At 38.7% G+C, this 26,864-nt stretch overlaps 1 protein-coding gene across 2 annotated transcripts; it reads left to right on the top strand.

Annotated features, from left to right (window-relative positions):
* Nucleotides 1-7,580: 7,580 nt before the first annotated feature.
* Nucleotides 7,581-25,654, top strand: LOC143848541 (uncharacterized). Of its 2 annotated transcripts, none has more exons than XM_077357492.1 (9): nt 7,581-8,265; nt 12,417-12,629; nt 12,817-13,059; nt 14,002-14,068; nt 14,159-14,350; nt 14,615-14,706; nt 20,356-20,538; nt 20,621-20,757; nt 25,118-25,654. In XM_077357492.1, the coding sequence occupies exons 1-9, from the start codon at nt 7,771-7,773 to the stop codon at nt 25,314-25,316; spliced, it is 1,821 nt and encodes a 606-aa protein (XP_077213607.1). In that variant the 5' UTR covers nt 7,581-7,770; the 3' UTR covers nt 25,317-25,654. The 2 variants fall into 2 exon arrangements, with proteins under 2 accessions (XP_077213607.1, XP_077213608.1); XM_077357493.1 differs by having other exon boundaries at nt 20,621-20,707; nt 25,118-25,303.
* The last annotated feature ends 1,210 nt before the right edge of the window (nt 25,655-26,864 follow it).

Genomic DNA, 26,864 nt, shown 5'->3' with positions numbered 1-26,864 from the left:
ACATGTCAGAGGTCACTCTCCCATGAGACACATACAAAAAAGGCCATCTCCTCTATTCCTCTCTTGTCTGTCTTTCTTTTTACTTCTAGACTTGTATTTTACCAGTTTAAATATTTCAAAACCTTTGCAAAATTACTTTTTATTTGGTCAAACTGTTTGGCATAGATTGTGTTCGCAAGGTCCAAGCCGATGCGTGCACACCATCAACGACAAGGATAGTGGTGTTTTATTATGAAGATAGGTCGCAAGGAACCCGATTGAATATCGATTGCAGTGTGGGCGATAATCTATCTCAAGGTAGCGTTAAAGCGTTAAATCTGTAATGTGCCTCTGCCACTCAAATTTTATTTACTTTTTTTTCTATCTTATTTTGGTTTGAATATTGCCTACAGATTTGTGGATTATGAAACTACTAGTAACTCCAAAAAGCTTAAGCGGTTGGAGAAGGTGTTATTTTATCTTTTTTACTTTAACACTCTCCTTCGCATGTGGCCCCTCTTTCTTTTGGTTGGCGTACGCGTGGCACATGTGACCCCAATTTTTGGTTGACCATTGCATGTGAATTTTTGACAACAAAGAGGATTGAACTTGGGACCTCTGGCTTTGATACCATGTGAAACTACCATTTTTGGGTTGACTATTGCATGTGAATTTTTAACAACAATGAGGTTTGAACTTGGGACCTCTGGCTTTGATACCATGTGAAACTACCAGTAACTCCAAAATCTTAAGTTGTTGGAAAAGGCATTATTTAATCTTTTATACTTAAATGTTGATTACATACACTGTTGAGAGTCATCGTTGACTCGTATGCAGCCAGCTTGGGTATTCTAATTAGATCAGGACTTGCAGTAACTTGTTTATCTAGTTTAAAACTCTTTTGTTTTTTAATGATGAGCTTTTTTTTTCTCATCGTAATATTTGATTTAAATCTTACATGCGGATTTGTGTCTTCCATATATTATTATTGTGGTGATTTCGTAATCTTCAAAATAGCACGTTGCTTGATTTCTCACTTAGATTGTTGAAACTGATCCACTTAACCCAAATATACCCAAAATTGGAGAAATTATATGGTGGCCGACCGTCAAGTCTCTTGTAGGTGGTACGATAGAAGTACCATCCTCGATATTTGATCCAACAGCAGCCTCTTGAAAAGTGGTCTGCCGTTGGATCAAATATCAACGGTGGTACCGCGGGCACCATATAAAAGCTCCCCGCATAGTTGCTCTTCTTATTTATGCTTGGGAAGTGATATATTCCACCTTTCTTCCCCAGCCACCCCCCTCAAGTGTATTTATGACGGCTTTTTTTTACACTAAGAGGGGTGGCCTAGGGTAGATCTCACCTGTGATTGAGATCAAACCCCTTAGCAACCTAACACGTAGCCATCACAGCAAAACCAAGACGCCTGCATACCTTACACTGTACGTCAGACACCCAAAACCGACGATCTAAAATTTCTTTTTTTTCTTCTATGTCCTGGTACTTTCTATGTAACAGTTGATTACACCTTTTAACTCATATACTAGACTATAGAAGATTCTCGACTGACCATGAAAGCTTCTCCTTCTTTCATGGCCTCTCCTTTTTCTTTCATCGTCAAGATGGGTTTCTTTTTTAGCCTCTTTTAATAAGGCCTCAAGATTCTTGAGGCACCCAAAATCCTTTACTTTGGTTTCTTATGCTTCTTTTTCAAAGATAACGAGTAATTAAAAAGCATCCTTTAGTTACTAAAACCAGCAAATCCCATTTGCTAGCGATTTGCCAGCATCCATCGCAAAAGGCATTTCGTGGATGGTATGTTGCATGTGAGAGCAGCCACCTCGTGAATGAAGACAGAATCTGCTGCAAAGTAAGCCTGTGTGGACGCTAGGCTTTTGAGGTGGGCGCTAGCAAATCCCATTTTCTTAACATTTTTTTGGCCAGCACCGAACTAATCAGTTCTTCTTAAAGTTGTTCTTAAAGCTTGGTTTCTTTCATCTTAAAATGGGTGTAAAATAAATTTTATGTCTATTTTTAACTCCAAGATAAAATCATTCAATGGCATATGAGAATCAGATATATAGAATGGATATCTGATTTTAAAATTCACAAATTTATAAATAGCACTAGGGTTCTTATAATAGACATAAAATATTACCAAAAAGAAGTGCCTAAACAGCACTAGGGTTCTTATAATAAAGTATTACCAATCTTCTGTAAGGGCCCGTTTGGATACCCCTTGGATTTGGATTTGGAGGTGAATTTGGATTTCCAAAATCCATGGATTCAAAATCCTGAATTTTAAAATTCACAAATTTATAAATAATGCCGTTTGGATGACCACGCATAGATTTGGATTTCAAATTTAAATTAATTTTTTTTATTTGGATGCTCTTTGGATTTGAATTTGAAATCTAACAAAACCAAAAGGCCCTAAAATACTTGATATAAGGGCATTTCAGCCATTTCGATCCAGGGGTATTCTAGTAATTTTACCCTACATGGGGCTATTTTGATCAGTTTTTATGTCATAAGGGTGTTTTGGTCATTTTCCATGACTCAGGGTATTTGGTCATTTTCACCCGGCATAGGTGTATTCCGGTCATTTTGCATGATCTGGGGGTATTCTAATCATTTTACCTAATATGACGTATTTTTATCTCATAAGGGTATTTTTAGTCATTTTTCATGAGCCATGTGTCATTTGTACTTGATATAGGTGTATTTCAGTAATTTTTCATGATATTGGGGTATTCTAGTCATTTTACCCCATATGAGGTTATTTTGATCATTTTTATGTTATAAGGGTATTTTAATCGTTTTGCACAACTCGGGGGTATTTTTCATTTTTACCTGGTATAGGGGTATTTCCGTCATTTTGCCTGACCCGGGGGTATTCTGGTCATTTTACTTAATATGGCATATTTTTATCATTTTTATCTGATGAGGGTGTTTTTAGTCATTTTTTTATGACCCATGGCTCATTTTTACTTGATATAGGGGTATTTCAGTAATTTTTCATAATCTTGGGGTATTCTAGTCATTTTACCCTATATGAGGTTATTTTAATCATTTTTATGTCATAAGGGCATTTTAGTCATTTTGCATGACTCAGGGTATTTTTGCATTTTTACTTGGTATAGGGGTATTTCGGTCATTTTGCCTGACCCGGGAGTTTTCTAGTCATTTTACCTAATACGACGTATTTTGATCATTTTTTAATGTCATGTGGGTACTTTAGTCATTTAACACTTCTTTTGTATATTTTGGTCATTTTAACCTCTTACGGGTCACATTTAGATTTATAAATAACCTCTTGCAGAAAGGATTTATAAATCCAAAAAATTACACTAACATGAGGAATTTGTAAATCTTGTGGATTTCACTCAAATCCAAATCCAGATGTCGTAAAGGCTTGCCAAATGCCGAATTTGGATTTAAAAATCCAAATTCACCTCCAAATCCAAGGGGTATCCAAACGGGCCCTAAATGCTTGCAAAATTAAATTCAAAACATCCATACACATTTGCTCACATATTCGTGTCATTTGTTCCATAATTTACTCCCCAAATATCCCTCTTCTCAAGGAAAAATTTACTATTCTACCCCAATTGTTTTTGTCATTTGATCCCAAACTGCCCACTCAATATTACTTTACAATTTAAGTACAAATTTATAGCACTTATCCATTTAGGTTGTGTTTTGGGAAAATGTTGCCACCCAATGAGGAGCTGACACGTGACACATGGAAACCTAAAGGCGCCGAGGGTAAAAAGGGTAACTTCACTGCTCTTCCAGAAACGCTAGCTGCCTCAACAGGATAAACTCGGAATCCGATTTTCCGGAAAACCAGCCTAATCAAAAAAGGTTGCCAAAAAGGCAAGTTTCTTAAAAGGTTGGAAACTTTAGTCTATAAAAGGGAGACCAGAGTCCAAATTAGGTTCTCTTCGTGACACTGTTATGTGTTCGCATGTTGTCTTTCAGCTCTGCACAGTTCGCTTTCCAAGAGCTTAATCTAGATTTCAGCAGCACCGGGCTGCATATATTTCCCTCCATATTTTAGCATTTATTTTAAAATGCGCTGGGGCATTAGAATCTCATAACCATATTGAAATGTAATTTACAACTGTCTCTTTGATCCGATGACAAACATATCCCTAATTTAGTACACATTTTTCCTAAGGCTATGACTCCAACCTTAAAGAAATATTCCATGGGCCAAGTGGAAGGAGGAGAAACTAAAGAGGGTGGGAGTGAGACCATTTGCACCATCTCATTCCCCAATCTATGGTCCTATTTGGCTAAGGCCTTGTTCGTTTCAGATTGTGACAGCCGATGGAGAGGACCCAACTGATTATTAGCCAAAATTATGTTTAATTTTGGGCCAATAATCAGTTGGCGCCCTCACCATCGGTTGTCACATTCTGAAACGGACACGGCCTAATTATACCACCGGTTTCCCAAAATAACCGCATCTACGGAACGACAAAATAAGCCCATCACTTTTATTCGATAGTGAGAACGAATGCTGAATAGAGAGGACCAGCATCTCATTGATTTGATATGAATATATATGCCAAAATATCCAGATTTTTTCCCCTCAGCCGAATGCCATTATGCTAAAAGAATAATAATAATAAAATTGATCCCGGAACGTGAGTTTGCCGAACACAATTGTGTTGCCAGAGCACTAAAAACAATGCATTTCAAGTCTTGATTTCAAAATGAGAATCACTAAAATCACAATTGTTCATGCATTTCTAATAATACAGTTGAGGCCCACTTCATAGGATGCGGATGGACCGTCCTACGAGTTTTTTGTTATGCTGTCTTAGCTTGAAGTCCACTATTTTTCAAAACTACGGGGCGGGAAGGGGGGGGAGGCTTTAATTTCATTTGTTGGCCTTCAACGTATATAGGCTGTACCACAGCGGCACAGCCTATAGACCGTGTCCAATGGATGATCCTAAGCATCCCATCTACATGGGAACTACTCATTATAGAAACTTCTATAGATCGGAGGGGTTAGAATCATCCTATAGAGATGATTTACGTTGTGGAAGAGGAAATGAACGGTTGGGATCGATCTTCGAAGTGGGGCCCATCGTACTTTTTTAAGAGTACTACTTCACGTGCACACAGCATATAAAAACTCTTCTAAAAAAAATAGAAAGATTTTGGCGGCATTGTTTGTCAAATCATATAAGCCTTGTACTTAAGTCAGTGCCTTCTCATCCTCAAGGAAAATGCCAAAAGTAAAATACACGGGAGGAACAGGGAAAAGGAAAGGCTTTTACCTGCTAAAGCAGAGGAAATGTACTACGTGTTGAAATTTTGAAAAGGGTTTCTGCAGTGGAACTCTGCTTCATCTTTACACATTATTTTCAACAGGCTTCCAACCACTTAAATGCACAGTGGGCCTCACTTTCAGTTGATCTGAACCGCCCATTTGATATGACCTGCCAGGATTAATAATGACCTCCAACAATGGCAATCAATATATATATCTATAGTTTTTGTTTTCGGGTAAATACGAAAAAACATTATATTCTTAGATGGGAATTGCTAGCATTCATTGTAAAAGTCATTTTGCATATGATCTTTGTAAAAGTCATTTTGCATATGATCTGTCGCATGTCAGACCAACCACCTCATTCTCTTGAATGAAGACAACATCTTTGTCTCCATTCACTAGGTGGCTGGTCTGACATGCAAGAGAACAGCTGCAAAATGCCTTCTGCGATAGATCCTAGCAAATCCCTTATTGGGTATTAAGATTATTCAAATTCAAACCGGGAATAGTGGGATTTCACCGTGCCGTACTGGAGCATTATTCCATAATACTAAGTAAACATAAGGGTTGCTGTCCTTAATTTAATCACATAAATTTTTGTATTGAAGTTCACACTCCGACCATTTAAAATATCTACAACTGGCTATTAGATTCTCAAACAAGTTGTGAACAGCCAGTTGGAAATGTTTAAAAAAAAGAGGGGTGGAAATATAAAAAATGCAGGGGAGAAGCATAGTTGTCGTTCAATACTCGACCATAAGCTCAAACTACCCACACTACTCAAATTTCAAGTTTGAAACCCTTTTTTACAATTTACATCGATGCTACGAGTACATAATGCCCGAATTGCCCTGCTCATTAGATTGCAATTTTTTTCAATATTTGTCCTTCCCAAAATTCTTCTACTAAATTGCAAATTTTCAAATTAAGCGAATCTTCTTTTTTTTTTGCCTGATTTTGATATTAACATCCACTTAATAGAAACCAATTTGTACCCTTTACCCATGGACTCCTCTTTACATATATGTCCAGCGAGTACAATACAAAAAACATCACAGGGGTAGTTTGGTCATTTCATACTCAAATATACTGTGTGGCTTTAGTGGCCTGAAAATAACATGTAACCAGCATTTTCCATAGACATGGGCCACAGAGACAATTGTGATTATTTTTTAAGCACGCGGTATGTTGTGCTTGTCTTCTTCATCAAAGATTTTTCCTGTTTGTAATTTACCTTCTTTGATTAAGTCAAATAGGAGTTTGGTCCATAAATCATGATGACAGTGATGCTCCGTAGAAAATAAAGAAAAAGAGGGAAGGGTGTGAATATCAACACAATGGGATCCTGAATCAGTTCCTAATCGTCTATATTCTACAAAAACAAAAATATTCATGCACGAGACTCAATTTTTTTTTAAGATAATGCATGTTGATTCCATTTGAAGAAATTTAAAGCTGGCCATTGATTGCTATTAGCCAATTCTATTTAAAAAAGGAAGAGAGAATGATGATGCACGAGGAGAGAACTCTTCAGGTAATTTGTCTTATTTATTTAATTTATACGAGGTGGCAATTCTGTCCGGGTACTACAAAATTGCCTGAGGTGGATGTTTATTATCATGGATTTGTTAGACAGTTTTGTAGAAAGCCATTCCGCAGCTCACTTGTTAGCATATTTTGTCTTATTCATTTGTTCATCTGAGTTGGCTGTTCTCTCCTGCAAAAGTTAGCTGCGAATTGGCTTTCCATGAAACCACCTGGAAAATATCTTAAAGTTTATATTATAGATAAATTGAAGTAGTGGGCTGGTTTGATGTGCGACATACCAGCTGCAAAATGCCTTTTGGCGATGGACGCTAGCAATTCTCACTGAAGTAACCCTCCTATTTTTTTTGTAGGTACACTCATCCCTTCTATTCACTAACCAATTCAAGCAATTACATTGGCCAGTCAAAATGATAGTGGAGATGGGAGAGTGTAGATAAATAAAAGGGCAGTGATATCATATGTTATGGACCCACAAGAGGATCACTCTTGACAACGAAAACGATAATGAGAAGTTGGTCCGGATGAAAGGAAAATAATGATTCACCATCCGTTTCCTCGCGCCAAAAAAAGGTCTAATCGATTGGCTTGTGCACGTTCTAGGCACGTCTAATCTAAGTGGGTTCCACAGCTGGACGGTCCAAATATCACTCCCACAAGTCTCACTACTACCCACTCTCTGGGGTAAATGTGGGACCCGCATTGCATCTTACGTTCTAGAAAAGAAAAAGAAAAAGGAAAAAAGAAAAAGAATTCATTGAAAAAGAAAATCCTTCTCTTGTACTTTTCTTCAGTCGCCGCCACTCTGTAAGTAAAAAAACCGACTCCAAACCAACAAAACAGAATTCTTCCCCCTGCCCTCCATTTCCGGGCCGAAATAACAGCGCACTCAACCACTCCCCGGCGCACATGACCCCCGACAAGACGTCGCAACGCTAACCTGCGCCATGGGCGAATCCACCGCTGCCGGCAAGACTTTCCGGTCACTGGTCGAGAAAGCCGACCGAGAGTTCGCTAGGGTTCGAGACCTCCCTTCACACCAAACCCTCTGCCGTGGGTCCCACCACTGCTTCCAAAAGGTCTTCAAAACTTATACAAAGCTATGGAAATTCCAACAAGAGAATCGCCAAAAACTCGTGGAATCGGGCTTGAATCGGTGGGAAATCGGGGAGATCGCGTCTCGGATCGGACAGCTGTACTACGGGCAGTACCTTAGGACGAGCGAGGCGAGATTTTTACTCGAATCGTATGTTTTCTATGAGGCGATCTTCAATAGAGGGTATTTTCAGGGCAGTGGGAAGGATTTTGGTATCAGGTGTAAGGAATTGAGGTTTTACGCTAGGTTTTTGACTGTTTCGTGGCTTTTGAATCGGATCGAGATGGTACGGATCATTGTTGATCGGTTTAAGGCTCTGGTTGATGACAGCAGGGCAGCTTTTCCGGTAATTCGATTGATTTTTAGCTCTTAGATGCGAATTTTGTTGAGATTTAGGGTTTTGATGTGTTTTTTGGGGCGGATTCGCCGTTTTTGTCTGAAATTGGGGGATTTGTTTGGTCTTGGAATGATTTTTAGTGTTATTGCTGCTTGATTTGTCAATTTAAGGAGCAGGATTGCAAGTGCTTACTTTGTAGAGAGGAGTCTTTTCTGAAAAGGAGTGATATTTTATTTGTCATTTTTTTGTTGATTGAAATAAGGTCTGCAAGGAATTTTTATTTTATTTTATTTGTTCATTTATCTTGAAATAGTATTTTCTATTTGAATTATAAGCTGTTGATTCTCAGCAGCATGGATATATTTTGTTGCTATTTCTCGCAGTTATGTTTTTTTTCTTCTACGGATATTATGGCGTTTGTTATAGTAAATAATATACTAAATTGAAATAGACTTTCATAGATTCTCATAGTGTGGATATCTTTTGTCATTGTCTGTCACAGTTATGGTTTTTTCTATGCATATAATGGCGTTTGTTATGATAAATAATCTAGTGAACTGAAATAGACTATCATGCTGTCATTCATACATACTTTGTAAGAAGATCATAATTAGATCCATAATAATATCAGAAATGCACACAACTTTATATAAGTAAGGAAAAGAGTAAGTACAAACTTTTTGGATAAAATAAAAAGGGAAAAAGGAAAATGAGAAGAGTGGCCCCTGTTGGAGCTCCAGTAGGTCTGTATCATATTGGTGATCTGGTTTGCTCATGGCACTTGTTTATGGACAGAAAAATAGGGAACTGACTAGGATAGACCTGTTCAACAATCTTCTAAAACATCCTCTTACTCTAGTGTGGCTTCCATAGAATATTGATTGCTTGATTTAGCATCTTATTGGACAAGTAACCCATGAACAAGGAAAAATGAACTTCTATTGTAGTGGGAATCGATCAAGTAGCCGATACAACACAGAAATCTTACAGAGAAACAAAAGGGCACGAGATGGCACCAATACAATAAAAAACAGTGACAATCGATAAAGTAACCCAAGAAAGTACTTTTTTCAATGATGCAATGGAAAAGGATCAAGTTCCCTATATATTAGCAACATGAATATGCATACCTTCAAACAAATCTGATTTATATCCATGAGCTATAGCCTTCAAAAGGCCTTCACAAAAAAAGTGAAGAGATAGCAAACACAAATGAAGTTCCTAACTAGCACATGTCCTTGGGCCTTGAGAAGTAATATATAGGTGAAAGATGACTAGAAAGGAGGCTTAGAGGTGTATAAATATCATGATAGACACGTCACATTTTTGTGATAGATAGCCAAAAAGAAGACCTATAAGTGTTAAGGTCAATATTGATGTGTACTCAAAACTCGATTGCGATTAAAATTCAGCCTTGGCAATTTCGAGTACACGTTTTGGCTCTACCTAGTAAGCCATTGACTCCGTTGAGTTAAGCTAGTCAATAGAACCTACAAAAAACAAGTGATGAATCCCTCCCCCCCCCCCCCTTTTTTTTTTTTTAACTTTGATGGACCCTTTTTGCTACAAGATGATATAATTTTAATCTTCTCCTTTTACTTTTTCTTTTCTTGTTATTATGTTTCTTTGTATGGCGATTGCTTTCTTTTGCCTCTTTTGCGAATGAAAACATTAAAAGGCGGTGAAAAGTAAATGAAGGAGGTTTTTTCTTCTCTTTGAACTTGAGTTTATTTTTAACTCTTAAGGCCTTAAGAGCTTACATGTTACTATAAAAAGAAAGAAGAAAAGGGGGTTATAGGTTCCCTCTTTGGAGTTAAAAGAGAGGAGAGGTGACGAAGGAGGGGGCGGCGAATAAGGGGGACCACACCCGAGCTTCCAAGATTGAAGGCACTAGGTTAGCGATTGCTGACGAAAAATAGGGTCTTGCTTGCTACCGAGAATGACAGCTATAAGGATGTAAATGGCGATGACGATCGAGATCGTTGAATTATGGAAGTGAAAATAGAGAAAAATCTGGGGAGAACCTAATGATCCGGTGAGGAATAAGCTCATGAAGAGAGGAATCAAATATCTTTTTTTTTATTCGAAAAATCTATCAAATATCTTTTCCAAATGGGTGATGCAAACCTAGGGTTCTCATGCGACTTTCTGGGAGTGACGTTCAACTCCGTGCCTTCATCGTTCCCTGTAGGACGTATCTGAGAGAGGAAAGAAATAGTGTGAGAGAAGGAAGGGCTGATCTCGGCCAAGACGCGAAGAAATGATGGAGAAAATAATAAGATCAAGAAATATCAAGATTATGAAGAGAAAGGACAATCAAGATCCGTAAAAGATCAAAATCAAGAAAAGATCAAGATCTCGTAAAGATCAACATCACGGTCAAGAAAAGAAAAGGGGATCACGATCCAAGAAAGATCAAGATCAAGAAAATGCAGAAAGAAAATCAATGGGGAGAAAGATAAGGCGAAAAAGGGAAACGACTTATAAACCCAATCTAGTATGATGAAAAAGGGGAAAAGATGGAATGATTTATAAACCCAACGGGGAAGGGTGACAAGGGAAATAGAGATAATGGTTTATAAACTCAATCGGGAAGGGTGAAACGGGAAAAAGGTGGGAAAATGAATGTAGGTGTAAGAAAGGAGAAAGGGAATGACTATAATATAAGAAGAAAGGCAAGAAATGGAAAGATGAAGAAGAAAGAAGGAGAAGAAAGAGAATAGAGATACCTTGCGGCCAAGGGAGAGTTTTCCAAGACTTCCGTGACTTATCTAGGGTTTCCTCCTTAAAGTCTTTTATATGGGAATGCGAGGTCTCTGACCAGGTTTCTATTTTCTAAAAATAGCAAGTTTATATTTACTAAAAATAGTGATTATGTATTTTGAATGAGTGATGTGTGAGCTTGGGTAAGTGATGGTAGGCCAGATTAGGTCATAATATGTGGTTTTAAAGGGGTAAGTGGGCCATGGGAAAAGTGGCATGGTGGGCCATAGGTGATGTGGACATCTCCTATATCTAGGCTGAATAAGATGCTAATAATTTAAATACAATACTAATAAAAGAAAGTAGCACATGGCTGATAGTCCAATTGGAAAATAAAATAAATCTAACAGATACCTGTTCTTTTGAATGATAAATCTAACAGGTATTATGATACTGGATCACATTAGTTCTCCCCCATGTGGTTAGAATTCAACTCCGTCGAATAGAAGTCGGCTATATTGCGAAACACATCCTCAGACATTGTAGCTGCTTTGCATCAATCCATGAACAATCAATCAGCAAATGCCCTCGTCAACGAATGGGGTATCTCCAGTGAAATATAAGGTGCATCTCCATTGTCCTGACATGCATGTTGTAAACTCTTAATGAAGCAATGATAGTAAGCTCTGGCATATCTCCAAGGCATGTATGATGAGTGAATCCAATCGCGAACCAATCGCATCAGAGGAATGTGGTCACTAGAACACCCACGCTGTATAAGTGATCTCCCTGATGCTGATCATCGATCACCTCGTTCCTCTCAATAGCCAGTTGCAATGTCTCTAACACCTCTTAGCGAACCAGCACTAAAGTATCACCCTCAGTACTGGGCTTCCTAGGACATGATAAGAGTATGATTTAGGATATGTGGAAGGAGGATAGATGTATTTCTCTTTTCCATGCTCCAAGGGTGGCCAACATGAGGCAGAGAGCCTAGCAAATTCGGGCTTGTAGTGATTCTTTGTATATAGGGCAACCTCTTCCTCGAATATAAAAACATCTTTTTTTGAGATTTTCTCTTAGAATTGTATTGGTGAATGACTCCCATTTTGGTTTCATATCTGATTATACTGAAACTGATTCATGTTGGCTGAAATATGATTCCATCTAAAAGGGATTCAGATATTTTTTTCTTGTCATTTGAGTGGACTTCGTGTTTAACATTTTGATTTGCCCCGCATCCTTTTCTCCGAAATTTTAATTTCTGCTTTTTCGCTAATAATTTCCTTGTTTGACGTATAATTATGCCACGAGAACCACCAAGCTTGACCTTGTGTTTATTCTTCTTAAATTAATTACACGCTACTTTTATTAGATCATTCATCATTTTTTTCCTTTGTAAACTCTCTCTAAAACTTTGTTGCTCTTGAAGTAATTTTTGGACCATGTCTTACCAGGAGACAAACTTTAAAGAATGGAAGCAAGTGGTGCAAGAAATTGTCAGGTTTTTGAAAGTTGACACAGATTACATGAATATCAGGCCTTTACGGTATTGCATGCAATTTGATTCGAATCCAGGTTCCCTTCGACATGTGGCCCATTTCCAGGCAAAGGCTAAGAGACTTCTGAGGCTTCAGGAAGCGTTGCTTACTAGTTATCATCGGAATGAGGTTAGCTATGCTTATTAGTAAATGTTTTAAGAATAATGGATCTTTCAGTTAGAATTCACCTGGTACTGTAAGCAATGTTGGTTATTAAGTTAATCATACAGAGACTTGTTGGAAAGTCATGCATTTCATTTTTTTCTAGCAATTACATGTGTCTGTCAGTTATGGCTGTTTTATTTTGCTCTTTCAGGTCAAGTTTACTGAGCTTACACTGGACACTTTCAGAATGATACAGTGTTTTGAGTGGGAGCCCAGTGGAACCTTCTACCAAATGCGTACAAAAGAATTGAGTGATAATGGTGCGATTAGCAATCAGTCTGGAGCCTCTGGACTCATTGATATAAACCTTGCTGCTGATATGACTGATCCAACTTTGCCTTTAAATCCACGGAAGGCTGTTCTTTATCGTCCTTCTGTCACACATTTGATTGCAGTGAGTGTCAAAACTACATTTGTTATGTTCTTTTCTATCTTTTTTTTGTTTGCCTTTCAATTCGGTGTTCTGGACTGTCATTTAATTCTTTTGGAAGTTACATGTCGCGCTTCTCATTGACTCTCCCAACTATAATTTAGTATTTTGTGTCTAATGCTTATGCTGGATAACGAAGATTATTCATTTTGTTCGAATTAAGCAGTATGAATCGACCAACTTGCCACATAGTCAAGTCTACACAAGCGAACAAATTATGGTTGGCGAACCTTATCAGGAGTGCACGATTTATATTTTGTTGGGTCATCTGCACTATGTTTCCCCAAGAGTTGAGATCCTGTAAATCTATATATCTATATTGGGGGACATATTGTACCAGATGCCCACAATATGGTTCTCCAACAGTAGAATATCACATTTACTTATATTCTTTACCATTATAAAGAGAATAGCATGTATCCTATTTGGGATGGTCACTGCGGGAATAGAAATCCTTGGATAATAAGCTGTTCCTGGGATTGGCCATTCTACCAGGATAAGTTTATCGTTTCCAAAAAAAAAAAAATGAAAAAGTTTATCTTGAAATTATCTTGTCCGCAATTCCCCAATTATTTTCTGGTAATATTTTTGCTAGAACAAAGGTCATTGTGAGCAGAGGATAGCAAATTTATCCATGGATAAAATAAACCCCGGCTTGCTATTCTCATTGTGAACAGCCCCATTAGGCCTTTATTATAATTATAGTATTTGGTGAACAATACCTTGCTGTAAGATATAAACTGTATGCATCAAATAAATATTTCTTGTCCCCTTCAGATATGCCTTTTTCTTTATTATACTTATAATATAGCTTAAGTCACCTACTCTATTCTCTTCTGGATATATGGCACTCATGAAATTAAGTATGGTTGGAACTCTTTTAAAGGTTACTTGTTGCATGGTCAGGTCCTTTCTCTGATCTGTGAAGAGCTCCCTCTGGATAGCATTTTGCTCATATATATATCAGCATCAGGTTTCTTGTTACTTCCTTATTTACTGCTTCAATAATCCGCTAATGATTGTCAAACCATCCGTGATTAGTGACTCCAATGCATATCTGCAGGAAAGACTAGTCATAACATTGCTTCTCAGATGGAGATTTCTGGAGCTTCCAGGAACTCTTCAAAAATGACCAGAATTTCTCAGAACCACCACCAACATGATAGCTCACTACCTCAACACCCTGTGCAAGATGAGGGATATTTTACTGACTGTCATGGGGCTTATCTATGCTTGGGTTCTCGAGGAAGTGGAGGTATGTAACTTCATGCGGTTTTCATACAATGTAGTACATGTTAGGACTGGTTCTTTACTGTCGGAAATATTTCTTTTCTCTGAAACATGATGAATTCATTTCCCTCTGCGTATAACTTTTTTGAAAATAGTTGGATTTTCCAGCAGTTTCTATCCAAATTTCCAAGTTTTATCTTGGATTCCTTGCTTTTTTTTTGCAAATTGCTAATTGATCAAGATAGTCATACTTCCTGTTCACTCTTACGGAGTTTTTTCTGATTTTCAGGTTTGAACAATCTTTACCCTGGTGACATAATTCCTTTCACGAGGAGGCCACTTTTCCTAATTATTGATAGTGACAACAGCCACGCATTCAAGGCAGGTTTGTCAAAACTTGTATTCTACTTTCTAAATCTTGGGCTTTATCTTGAAGAACCCTATCAATTGTAAATTTAGCATTCCTTTGTAATGTGGATACAAAATGCATGTCACTAAAAACTTTCTCCTTTCTTGCTCATCTATTTTGTGCCTCATAATAGTCATCCAGACTTCTTTTAAGGCCATATGGGAGAGCACAATAAAAGCTATTTAAAATGTAGCTATTGAAAACTGTATATATATGGGATCTGCTAGGCAATTTCGTGGAGATCCATTTCACGACTCACTTTTGCATGAGAGAACAGCCACACAGGCTGTTTTTTTAGAAGATTATCTTTTTCATTTAATTCATCCAAGGTCGCTGTGCAAAAGTCAGCCACGAAATGGCATTCCGCAAAATGGCTTTCCGATATTTGCACTACAATGTTTTGATAATGACAAAAACTCACTTTACCTTGTCTCTTCTTATTTAACCAGCTGTCAAAAGCTATTACAATTCCCCAAAAGCTGTCTGCAACTCTGCATCCAATTAAAAAGGAAAAGACAAGTGAATTTGTGTCATTATCAAAACATGGTAGTGCAAATATCGGTAGCCTATATATATTTGAATAGTGATAATTGTATATTTTTCATAAGAATTTTATCATGATCAGTTCGAAAAAAAAAGAATTTTATCATGATCCGCGAATATACTGTTACAAAGAAGAGTATTCTATGCGATATATACTTCTTTGGTGATCTACTGAAAGCGACACATTTGGGTTCTTATTTTTCCTCGTGTCAGTTCTCTTTACTTTTTTCAGCCCTCTACAGTTTTTTAATGTAGTTGGTTTCACAGTTAGAGGGGTGCATAATTGCAAACTATTTTACTAAAATGTTAATCATATATTGCTACACTTGGTACTTTAACCCATGATTTCAAAACTCTCCTGAGTTATTGTAGACTCGCCCGAGTCGACTCCCTACTCCTTTGTACATTGGATGCATTCTTGTCCAAGTTTGCATTTTTCCCTACAAAGTCAATCAAAACTCCTTTGACTCTGCCGAGTCCCGAGTTATGACCGCGTCAAACTGAGTGTTTAGCCGCATCAACCGAGTACTTGCTTGTGTCGTGCCGAGTTAATTAGAATTTGCTTTGGCCGCAATTTTACACGCATCAACATTTTAAAATACTGCTTTAACCGAAGCAAAGAGGAGTTAACAACCAGAAACACAAAAACAAAATACTGTGATTGGGTGTGACCGTAAAGTACATGATGCTTCAAACTCTTGTTTACAATAGTGTTGGTGTTCAAGAAGCTAGACTTGCCATACTAGATTAATCTTTTGTTCCGCTATATATCATTTGGTGTTCATTTATTCTTTTATCTTTTTTTTCTTCATAGAATTATTGTTCATGTTAGAGGTATCCTATCTTCCATGAGAGAAAAGATGAGAAGTGGAGAAGAGTTGAGAGAGTTGTTTATCTCTACCGCACGAAAATGATTATATATGTGGATGTAAAATAAGGTTACATGGAAAGTACAGAAATACTCCCACATAAGTGGGTCTAAGTAATACCCCCACTCTCATCATACATACCCAGCTTGTTACATAAGTCACTCAACCTTGCTTTGCTTAGGGGTTTGGTAAACATAGCTGCTATCTGATCATTTAACCTCGTGAATACTGTGCAAATCTCCCCTTTTTGAATCCTATGACGGATAAAATGACAATCCACCTCTATGTGTTTCGTCCTCTCATGAAAAGATGATTCTGGGCTATATGAATGGTGGACTTGTTATCACAACGGAGTGAAGCAGGTGATGAGTATGGTAGCCCAATCTCCGACATAAATGACCTCAACCAAATCAACTCGCACCCTGTATATGCCCTGGCTCTATATTCTGCCTCTGCATCTGCCTCTTCACTCGACGTGGAAACAACATCTTGTTTCTTGCTCTTCCAAGACATCAAATTGCCTCCAACAAACGTACAATAATCCGTAGTAGATCTCCTGTCTACAAGAGATCCTGCCCAGTCTGCATTTGAATACCCCTCGATCCTCATATGTCTATGTTTCCTGAAGACCAGTCCTTTACCAGGAGCTTTCTTCAGGTATCTCACCATCCGGGTGACTGCTGACCAGTGAGACATCCGTGGTGTACTCATGAAGATTAACCACACTAACTGCATTGGAGATGTCTGCGCGTGTGACAGTGAGGTAGATTTGCTTCCCAACAAAGCATTTGTATATGCCTGAGACCTCCAGAAGCTCCCCCTGATCAGGAAAAAGCTTGACGTTTGGGTCCATAGGTGTCTTAGCCGGCTTTGCTCCCAGTAGGCTTGTCTCTTCCAATATATCCAGTGCGTACTTTCTTTGTGACAGAGATAGGCCCTCCCCAACCCCCCACGTGCATAAGCTACCTCTATCCCTAGAAAGTATCTGAGACGACTAAGGTATTTTGTGCCAAACTCTTTCTGAAGGAAATCCTTCAGTCTCTGCATACCTGTACTATCACTCCCTGTAATAATGATGGCATCTACAGAAACAACCAGGAAGATCTGACCATCCTTAGACTGAGAGCTGAATACAGAATGGTCCACAACATACTGGGTCATGCCAAATCGTACTACTGCCTCACTGAATCTCCCAAACCAGGCACGGGGATACTGCTTAAGGCCATACAATGCCTTGCTCAACTTACAGACATCATTCTTCATGTAAAATGGTGGTTACTCCATGTAAACCTCTTCCTGGAGATCATGAAGGATTAGAAGAGTATTAAAATGGGATTAAAGACTGATGAGAGTAGTAACGAAAGAAATTAAAAGGAATAGGGTTTGGGATTGGACAACAATAGAGACAAGAGAGTGGGAGGAGGGGTGGTTAGGGTGTGGGGTTGAAAAACACATAGGTTAAGGTTGGGAAGTGGCGGCTAGGGTGTTGGGTGATGTAAAACAACCAAAAAAAGGAAACATGGAGGGGGCGGTTAGGGTTAGGGTGTGGTAAAAGACAAGGAGAAAGAAAAAGAAATGGGAGAGTTAGGGTTTTGGTAGGGATTAATGAAAAACCCAAATGAAAGAAGGAAGAAAAGGAGAGAGGGAAGAGGAAAGAGAAATGAATCTTCTAACCTTTTTCAATGTTAATGGATGATCCTCTAACCTTTAACTCTGATACCATGTTAGGGGTATCCTATCTTCCATGAGAGAAGAGATGAGAAGTGGAGAAGAGTTGAGAGAGAGTTGTATATCTCTCTCCCACACGAAAATGATTATATATATATATATATATATATATATGAGAAAAGTTTCTCTAGTCGGCCGACTAGAGAACCTTCTCTAGTCCGCCAACCCAAAACACAATGGGCCCACAATGTTTGGATGATCCAAAGCATTCATTTGATAGGCCCTCACATAGATAGGGTGTGCCCAAAAAATCAGTTCCATAGGATCATCTTAACCCTTCGATTTGTGGAGCTAAAAATTGGACAAATTAGTGAAGTTTTATACCCATCCATTTTAACCTCCACAAATCGTAGGGTTTGGATGATCCTATGGAGCTGATTTTTTGGGCACACCCTATCCATGTCAGGGCCTATTAAATGAATGCTTCGGATCACACAAAAACTGTGGGCCCGCACTGATTTTTTGGCGGACGGACTAGAAAACTTTTCTAGTCGGCCGACTAGAAAAATCAACCCCATATATATATATATATATATATATATATATATATATATATATACACACACACACACACACACATAAGTGGGTCTATGTAATACGCCCACTCTCAACATTTCATTTATGCCTTTCTTTTCTTCTGTATATGCTGGCTCCGTGAGCTCATTTGATGTTGATGAGATTTTATTGTTCTGTTTGGTACATCACTTCTCCACACTATTATCAGCACGACTTGGCCCTAAAGGGGCCTTTGACTCATCTGTAACATGAAACAACCATGAGTCAGATGCTGTTGCAATGAACTTTGCTGTTAATTGGTCACAGTCTGGGCAGATAAAGGGTGTTCCATTATTTTAAACTTTTATATTTTGAGGGAATATATCTTGTTGGTCTACTGATGTAAGGGTTGCACAGGAAAAAATTCTACTTATTTATAAGGTTCAACCTTTACTCAACTTAGCCAGGGGTGCCTAAGAACCAAAATCTGGGCTTCTATTATTTTTTGAGGAAAACTTCCGTAATTGATTGAGTACTTCATTGCCTGTAACGAAAAAGAGTATTTAACTTACCTAGTGATTGATAACAATTTTCAATTTTGAGTGGTTTGCTCCATAGTTTTAAAACTCCTCCGCGTTCGCATCGAGTCCTCTGAGTCAACTACCTTTTACCTTGGCCACATTTCGCGTTTTGCCCTACAGAGTCAATAGAAACTCCTTTGACCATATTTATTATTTTCAAGTGGGCCTATTTCCTCTAGTGTTTTTTTTTAGCCGTCATGAATTTAATGTCCAAGACCTGAACATTGACTAGTGATGTTATGGTGCGGCCATGGGTCCGCTATCAAAATCCACTTCAGCTATAGCATAATGTCTCGGTCAAATAGGAAAATGCCTAATATTTTGATTCATTTTTCGATTATCTATGTGCACTGTAATCTGTTTATTTTATTTTTTGGATAGGTGCATATTATGTCATCTGCATATCAAATAGTCCTTCAAGTTTTCCTGCAATTGATGAAATTGGGTTCTAAAAGGGTCTCTTGAAGAGAACCTCAAGCAAACCAAATAAAACTAAGGAAATCACTCTCTTAGGAATTCACATAAGTAGAGAAAGATATGGGGCAACTAATTAGACCAAACACAACAATAACATCAGTAGTTCTTAGCTGCTCAAAGCAGTCACCAGATTTTTGCTTAAACATGGGTTTGGTTCTGATGTGGTTAGACCAAACGATATAGAAGGAAAAAATATGCAAAGTTAACCTCCTCATCCTTTACATCGTGGATTATGATTAGTCATATTTATTAAATGCTAAGCTTTCTGAGCTATTAAGTGTAATCATCCCCATGTTAATTAGAATTTCGAACAGTATATGATCTTCTATATAAAGGAACCACAAGCATTTACATTCATCTCTATTAAGTCACATTGTAGTCATTGTTAGCTTCTTGTATATTTTCTATGTATTCTTCTCTATTACCTTTCAAAATAAGTACGTGGTGTTCTCTGTTTATTCTTCCTCATTCTTGAGCAGGAGCAAGCATTTTCTTAACAGTATCAAGCAATGTTAAAACGTGTCAAGTATTGGGCCTCTTTAGGTGTCCTGAGGAACACAAATCGGATGATAGGTCTATCATCTCATTTGATTTTTGTGAGGCCAGTGTGTTTTCTTGTCCACGAAAATTTGGGCAGAATGGCTTTTTGGTGCTTATTTCCACCCTAAATGGGAATACAATGGCATTAGCTCCGAGCTAAAGTCATCTAATCCAGGAAATGGGAATCCCTATATGACCCCATTCCCTAAACACCAGGACCCCCAAACAAGCCTTAACTAACTTCTCTATGAGGCCCCCTTATTCAGTTTTCCGTGTTAAGTGCTTGCAAAAAATTGTTGTTTCTTTTTAAAGGTTCTTATTTATATGCAGTACATTCTTATGAATTGTTTTTTCTTTTTTAATGTTCTCATATTTTAAAGTTTTCCAGGCTATACATGGTGCAGAAAGGGGTGAGACAGCTGCCCTTCTTCTTTCTCCTTGTAGGCCAGCATTCCACGACCCTTCTTCTGCTGACCTAACACAGAACGGAAGTCAGTTCACATTTTTTCTAACTGCTCCTTTACGAGCTTTCTGCCAATTGGTTGGTCTCTCCATGTCCAATATGGATATGGTAAGTTTTAGCTGAATCTTGAAATTTTCTATCAAATATCCGTCTATTTACTTTGCTTGATAGATTCTGTGGGCACTTTCAGAATGCGTACAACAATGCTGACACCATACTTTCCTCGGCCTTCTCCGACTGGGAAGTTATACTTTGTACTTCGGATTGCCTGGATCAGGTTTGGGCTCAAGTTTTATCTGATCCATTTCTACGACGGATGATTATTAGGTATTTATGGTTCTATTTTCTGATGACAAAGAGTTTTTTTTATTACAAAAAAGCCTACTTGAGTTTTTTCTTCTTAGGTAATGGTAACCCACGTTGGAGTGAACTAAAACCATGGCCTCTTGTTTGTGAAGCCAAACCTGCATTTGCTACTTTTTTTTTTATGACATAGGGTATCCCCACGCCAATTTTTTAAGGCGGGACTATTCCCTAAGGATGCGCGCAATCAGACGTAAACCATGCGCATCGGGGAAGCCCGAGGGGACTTGAGCTTGCATCAATGGGGAGCATACCCATGACTTTAAGCCAAAGAGCCATACCCGTACGGGTTGACTTTTGCTACTTTGTGCTTCAGTATTGTGCACTTATAGAAATCTGGTTCATCAGCCTTTGATATGGGGAAATTATCAATGTTGCACCGTAGAAAAATGATTGAATGGAAAAAACAGAAATCCAAAAAAAAAGGTAGAAAAAACTTAAAAAACGAGAACTAAAAAAGAATTGGGAGAAAGAAATGGATTTAAAACAACATCGTGTTAATGAAACGTGATAAAATAACTTGTTTATATCCATCCAAAATTTTAATATACTTGTCGATACATGTCATCAAAATTTTAAATTCTAAAATAGTAACCCATGATTCCTATGTCATATAATTTAATTAAATTATACGTAAAATTTAAAACACTTTAAGACTTAACAAATAGCGGAGTGTTCACTTGGACAGAAGGATTTGAACTTCAGCTCTTCACCACCTGAGACTAAGAATGATCACCCTACCTATGGTTCACTTAGAGCTTATCAGAATTATAATTGAATTATATCATTTATATGCAGACACTAATTCAAGTAATCTAACTATATCTTTTATCTACACCCGACTCTAGCTCTCAAGTCCACACATCTCAGTTCACCGAAGAGGTTAGGTGAGTTTGAAGAGCCTTATTCCTTTGATCTTAGTGAATATTGATGCTGCTCGAACTTGTGCATGAATGCGAACGGTCCGGATGTGCCAATCCTGCCTTCTGCTAGGCTTAGGGGGCGGGCAGTTCGACCTGTGACGTGCGCCCAAAGACAAAAGGTTAAGGACCACCCGGAGTCAAAACTCTGGGAAACCCTTCGACAGTCAAGTCAGGTAGAGGCACCAGGAAAAGGAGAGCTGAATGGAGGAGAGACGAGGAGTCACTGTGGGCTAAGGGTGGACACGTGCAACACTCTCTCATCCCTTTGACATTTTTGGTGCCGTTTGTTGCGTTTGAAAGAAAACTTCAAGATGAGCAGATAGAGACTGATTTCATTTGATTTGGACTTAAAACGAGAGAGTTATGGATGTTTTATTCTATACCTCCATGTTTTTACTGAACATACCATAACTCTCTCATGCCTTTGACTTTTTTGATGCCATTTGTTGCGTTTGAAAGAAAACTTCAAGATGAGCAGATAGAGACTGATTTCATTTGATTTGGACTTCAAATGAGAGAATTATGGATGTTTTACTCTACCTCCATGTTTTTACTGAACAGACCATAACTCTTTCATCCCTTTGATGTTTTTGGTGTCGTTAAACGACCACCTTGGAGTTTTCTTCGCTGGGTCGTTAGAGAAGAGCGAGTTCAATCGGAGTCTCAACTACCACACAACTACTATACCACTACCACTCCACGAGTGGATTAGTTGAGTGACTAGACTGAGACTCTCTTTGATATCAATCACTAAACTAAACAAAGTTGCAAAGCGGAACGACGACTGGTGGATCACTGTTCATCCCTACTTCTCTTATCCGTGACTAGCTCTACGCTCTAGCCTTTTTTATCCGACTGCTGAAGGGGAAAGATAGAATGATTTGCCAGCGTTGAAGGTTGGGATCATGCCTAGTAGAGGAGGAGTTGCCTTTCTTTTTTTTCCCTTCCACCGAGGAGTATTGATTCGACTAATCCCTAAACGGGTAGGCCGCCCACATAAGACGATGGATACCGCCTCAGAAGCGGGAGACCGTCCCTAGTAGTCGAGTGCTCATTTCCCGCTGAAAAGGAAGCGATTCAACAGTAAAAAAACCCTCACTCCGCTCGCCTCCCTCCGGTCGCCTCGCTTCTTAAGATGAACAAAACTATCTTTCACCCTCACCTCGGGCGGGTGGCTTAATGTCAGCTGGCAACTCCTTGGGGAACATATCCTCGAACTCCTCAAGGAGGGGTTGGACCACTTCAGGGATAATACCAACCCCTGTCTCTTCCCGGCCCATAAGAATGTATACTACACCCGACTCGGCCATGGCTTCAGTGAACTTAACCATCATAAGAAAGTTGGAACCCTCCCCGGATTTCTTTAGCCGAGGGAAACGAAGAAACCTTAGGAGTAGAGCGCGAGAGATCAGGCAAAACCTCACAAAGAAGAGATTCCGGATTTGGGTTCCTTCGTCTCTTCAGGGATGATTGAATGAAGTGGCTAAGAAGTTTCAAACTTTCTATTACATATTCTTCGTGTGGGCGAGACTTTGACATATTAATGTGCCTTACTGCAGGGGCTAACCACCCAATCGTAATGACTGTTGACTGAAACACTGGCCGAAGTCCGAAGCCGGAGTGTGGTTAGGAAGTAAGACTCACCATCACCATTAAACAAACACCCTTATTGCCAGCAATCACACTTGGATTCACAAAGGAACGGATCTGCCCGCCTCGATGGAGGGCAGCTCCCAGACCAAGCGAACGATCGGGAGAAAGGATCCAATAGCGTTCCGTTAGATAGGAACAGATTTGATAAATATTGAAGACTCTCGGATGGAGTCTTAGAACATCATATAGAAGGGAAATAGGCTCTTCTAGAACTCAAAACTAAGTCCCGACCAATGATTCTTTTAGCTCCTTATCGCTGTGGAGGAAAATCGGACTGAGAATATGTTTACTGGACGGGATGAGCATGGTTGGTCTGTGGACTGGGCAGATGGCAATGTATGGATCACTAGAGGAGTCTGTTTCTTGGGTGGGGGGTTCCCCTTTAATATGGAGGTTCTGAAATCCTTGTGCGATGTGATGGTGACGTGGCACCATGTATATCGTTGTAGATGTCATCGTTGCAGGATATGTGTGTACGGTCTTGGAGAATGATGTGATGGGATAGGCCGTCTGTTTCTCTAGGTGGTGGCAAATTGGCGGCTGGAGGTGTAGAGTCTTGTACGTCAGAGATGGGATTTGATACGGTTGCTGGTGGTGGCAGTGGGAGATGATGGTAAGACATTAAGCGGTCTTTCGAGAGATGTCATCGTGTGGCTTGGAAAGCTTCCACCTAGGGGATGGCCAGACGAGGGCCCAGGCCAAGATCACTCGGCCGCCCTGGAGGTACTTTGGTGTGGATCATCTGTCGGAGGGACCGTATGCTCTTTTGTTTGGTCGGGTGGTCTCATCTTGACGATGGTGTTATGTGTAGGCATCGTGTTAGAGTCCGATTTTTATCCCCAACAAATATCGTCAACGAGAACAAAAAGGAGAAGACCAGAAGAGGTAGAAACGAATCCCGAGGTGAGACATACCTGTCCACTCTGAAGTCCTTCTGAAAAAATGTATAGAACGGAGGTTTTTTTTTTTTTTTTTTCTTTTAAATTTTGAAGTTTTATGAAACTATATTGAAAAGAAAACGTCAATAAGCCATTCCCAAAAAAATGTTAACAATGTGTTTCTGGAAAAATGGGTTAAAACCTGTCTCTTGGAAAAAAAACAAACAAAGTTTTACTTACATAGGTTACCCTAATGTTCACAAGTTGCGTGTGTTCAGAGGGTTTCAGAATGATCAGGTGCATTTCCTAAATTTTCCTCTGCAGGATAGTGTATTAAGAGCTTCCCAAAAAGTCAATGTTAGATTAAGTTATTTATGTCCAGAATACTCTAGGCATAAAAAGACTCATCGGATTCTATTAAGGATGAGTGTGTTCACTATTGAGTGCATGGCCATAATTTATTATCTCAGGAATAGTGGATGCCCAAACTTCAATGAATAACAAGAAAGACTAAATAGCTAATACCCATCAGAGTTTACCAAATCTGAACGTTAGTATTTTTGTATTGTCTTCTAATTTTCTTTGTGTTTGTTTGCTGTCTTTTTCGGATCGACTCTCTCTGTCGCCCTATTTCTTTTTAATGAATTCTTGTTACCGTTCAAAAAAAAAAAAAAAAAGTTTACCAAATCTGAGGTGTTCACCCAGACTATATACCACCCTGACTGTATTTTTAAACTTGAATCTAGTGACTTCTGTTTGACTTACAAGCAGAACACTACATAATGGCCTACAAAAATCCCTTATTTATCTTTATATGATTGTATAATTTTATACATTTTGTTCTCTCATTTTTATGATGTCTTTGCCCAGGTTCATATTCTGTCGATCCGTGCTTTCTCTCTTCTGCCCTCCAGAATCTAACAGTCAATATCTACCCGATTGCCTACCCCGTCTTCCCAATTCCGTCTCTCCAAACTCCGCAGCAGTGCAAAACAGTGTCATCCGCCTTGCAAAGAACCTCGGGGTCGAAAACCATTTTCACTTCCCATTAGAACCAGAAGAGATTTAAGAAACGTGTAGATAAAATTGTGGTCTTATATCCAATTTTTTATTAATTCAATGGTCCCAATACTTGAAGCTCAAGAACTGGGATGAAGCTGACTGGCACACGGAATCCTGCAATGTATCAATATGTATATCAGATGAAATTATGCTCTGGTTGTTTCAATACCAAGGGACCTCCAAAGTCTTGAGTGTTTTCTTAATCATCTTAGTTTGTTGTAATATGGTGGTCAAGCTCTGTTTTCTATGTTATAATTTTCCCTGTAATAGAAGTAAACATCTTTAAATGGGGTTAGTTATTTATCTTCCCCTACCATAAATTCTGTTGTTATTTTTCAATGCCAATGTCAATTTCTTCGGTTCAAATTGGGATTTGATCATGAAAGCGAAGAAAGGTGGGAAATGTCAAAAAAATAGGAGGAAAGATGGGATTTCAATGCACATGTACTGCCACTAGTAAATGTTTAAAAAGTAGTAAAGCTTTTTGGTTCATGTGTGGAACAACCACTTCTGAACTTCTCTGCATTTTCTGTCTTCCTGTATTCTACAATCCGTTTAGTTATTTCCATCCCAAAATTCATAGTATGCTCCTGAACAAAACGAAGTAGCAGTAACTGAGAGTTATATCAATTAAATTTTGACTCATCTACAAAAATTGAATGACAGTCCTCCATATGGTTCTGAAGTCGCACTCCCAATTGAAGTCTACGCCACTCATATTGGTAGGGATGGTACCCACGCTATGCTACTTTTTTGTGTTGCAGGATCTGTGAGACTATCTGTGCGAAGGACCACTGAATAGTCCTTGTTTAAGGACAAGATTTATTCTCCAATAAGTGCAATCTATCTACTGATTGGTTGGTGTATATGAACGAAATTTATGGTAAATTGTTTATGGGACCAATTGCGATTTTGGGTCCCACTGCTTAAATGTGTCATAATTCTAAAGCGACCCTTTGGTTCCTTGGGCCACCTCCTTTATTCAAAGGGGACGGCATATTACTTCCCAACTGTAAATAGAGCCTCGTGTGAGAGGACATTATACAGTTGCTCCATGCTACATGTCACTAGCTGTCTAGCTTATTTGTGACACATGGCACGTGCTTTGCTTAAAGTCGTTCACATGATAATGATTGCTGATGAAATGTTGAAGTCACCCAGGCCATGTACTGTGTGGCCCCACCGATTGAACCAAGGTGGGGTCCCTGTGAGCCCATCATTAATGGGTTACTATCCAACTATTGCACAAATCAAGCATCAAAAAGCAATTACAATTGCAATATGCCAATATCAATATTTCACACACACAAGCCCCCAGCGTCTATATATCGAATTTGAATCATCAGCCTTTCCATAAATAAGACATCACCTTGTTAGTATCCTCATGTGGCGTTTTCGGTTTTTCCTAACCTTTTCAGCTTCTCTTTCTTTAATTGCAGCCTTATCTTTTGCTATCTTTCTCACATTTCTCTCCCCATATTTTTCAAGTCCGAGTGAGGAATATTACCATTGCCATCTGGAGACACCTCATTTTGATCGAGCCCCAATAATTTTG

The sequence above is a fragment of the Tasmannia lanceolata genome, unplaced genomic scaffold (genome assembly GCF_043159265.1).
Source record: "Tasmannia lanceolata isolate RefF3 unplaced genomic scaffold, GAP_Taslan_0.1 ptg000016l, whole genome shotgun sequence".
Taxonomy (NCBI): Eukaryota; Viridiplantae; Streptophyta; class Magnoliopsida; order Canellales; family Winteraceae; genus Tasmannia; species Tasmannia lanceolata.
This window is presented reverse-complemented; position numbering and strand designations above follow the sequence as displayed.

Bases quoted from the DNA above. Each gene is read 5' to 3' on its own strand.
- LOC143848541 (XM_077357492.1), top strand. From the start codon at position 7,771: ATGGGCGAATCCACCGCTGCCGGCAAGACTTTCCGGTCACTGGTCGAG. The intron at 8,266-12,416 runs GTAATTCGATTG...ATGTCTTACCAG, and splicing joins ACAGCAGGGCAGCTTTTCCG to GAGACAAACTTTAAAGAATG. The intron at 14,069-14,158 runs GTTTCTTGTTAC...GCATATCTGCAG, and splicing joins CATATATATATCAGCATCAG to GAAAGACTAGTCATAACATT.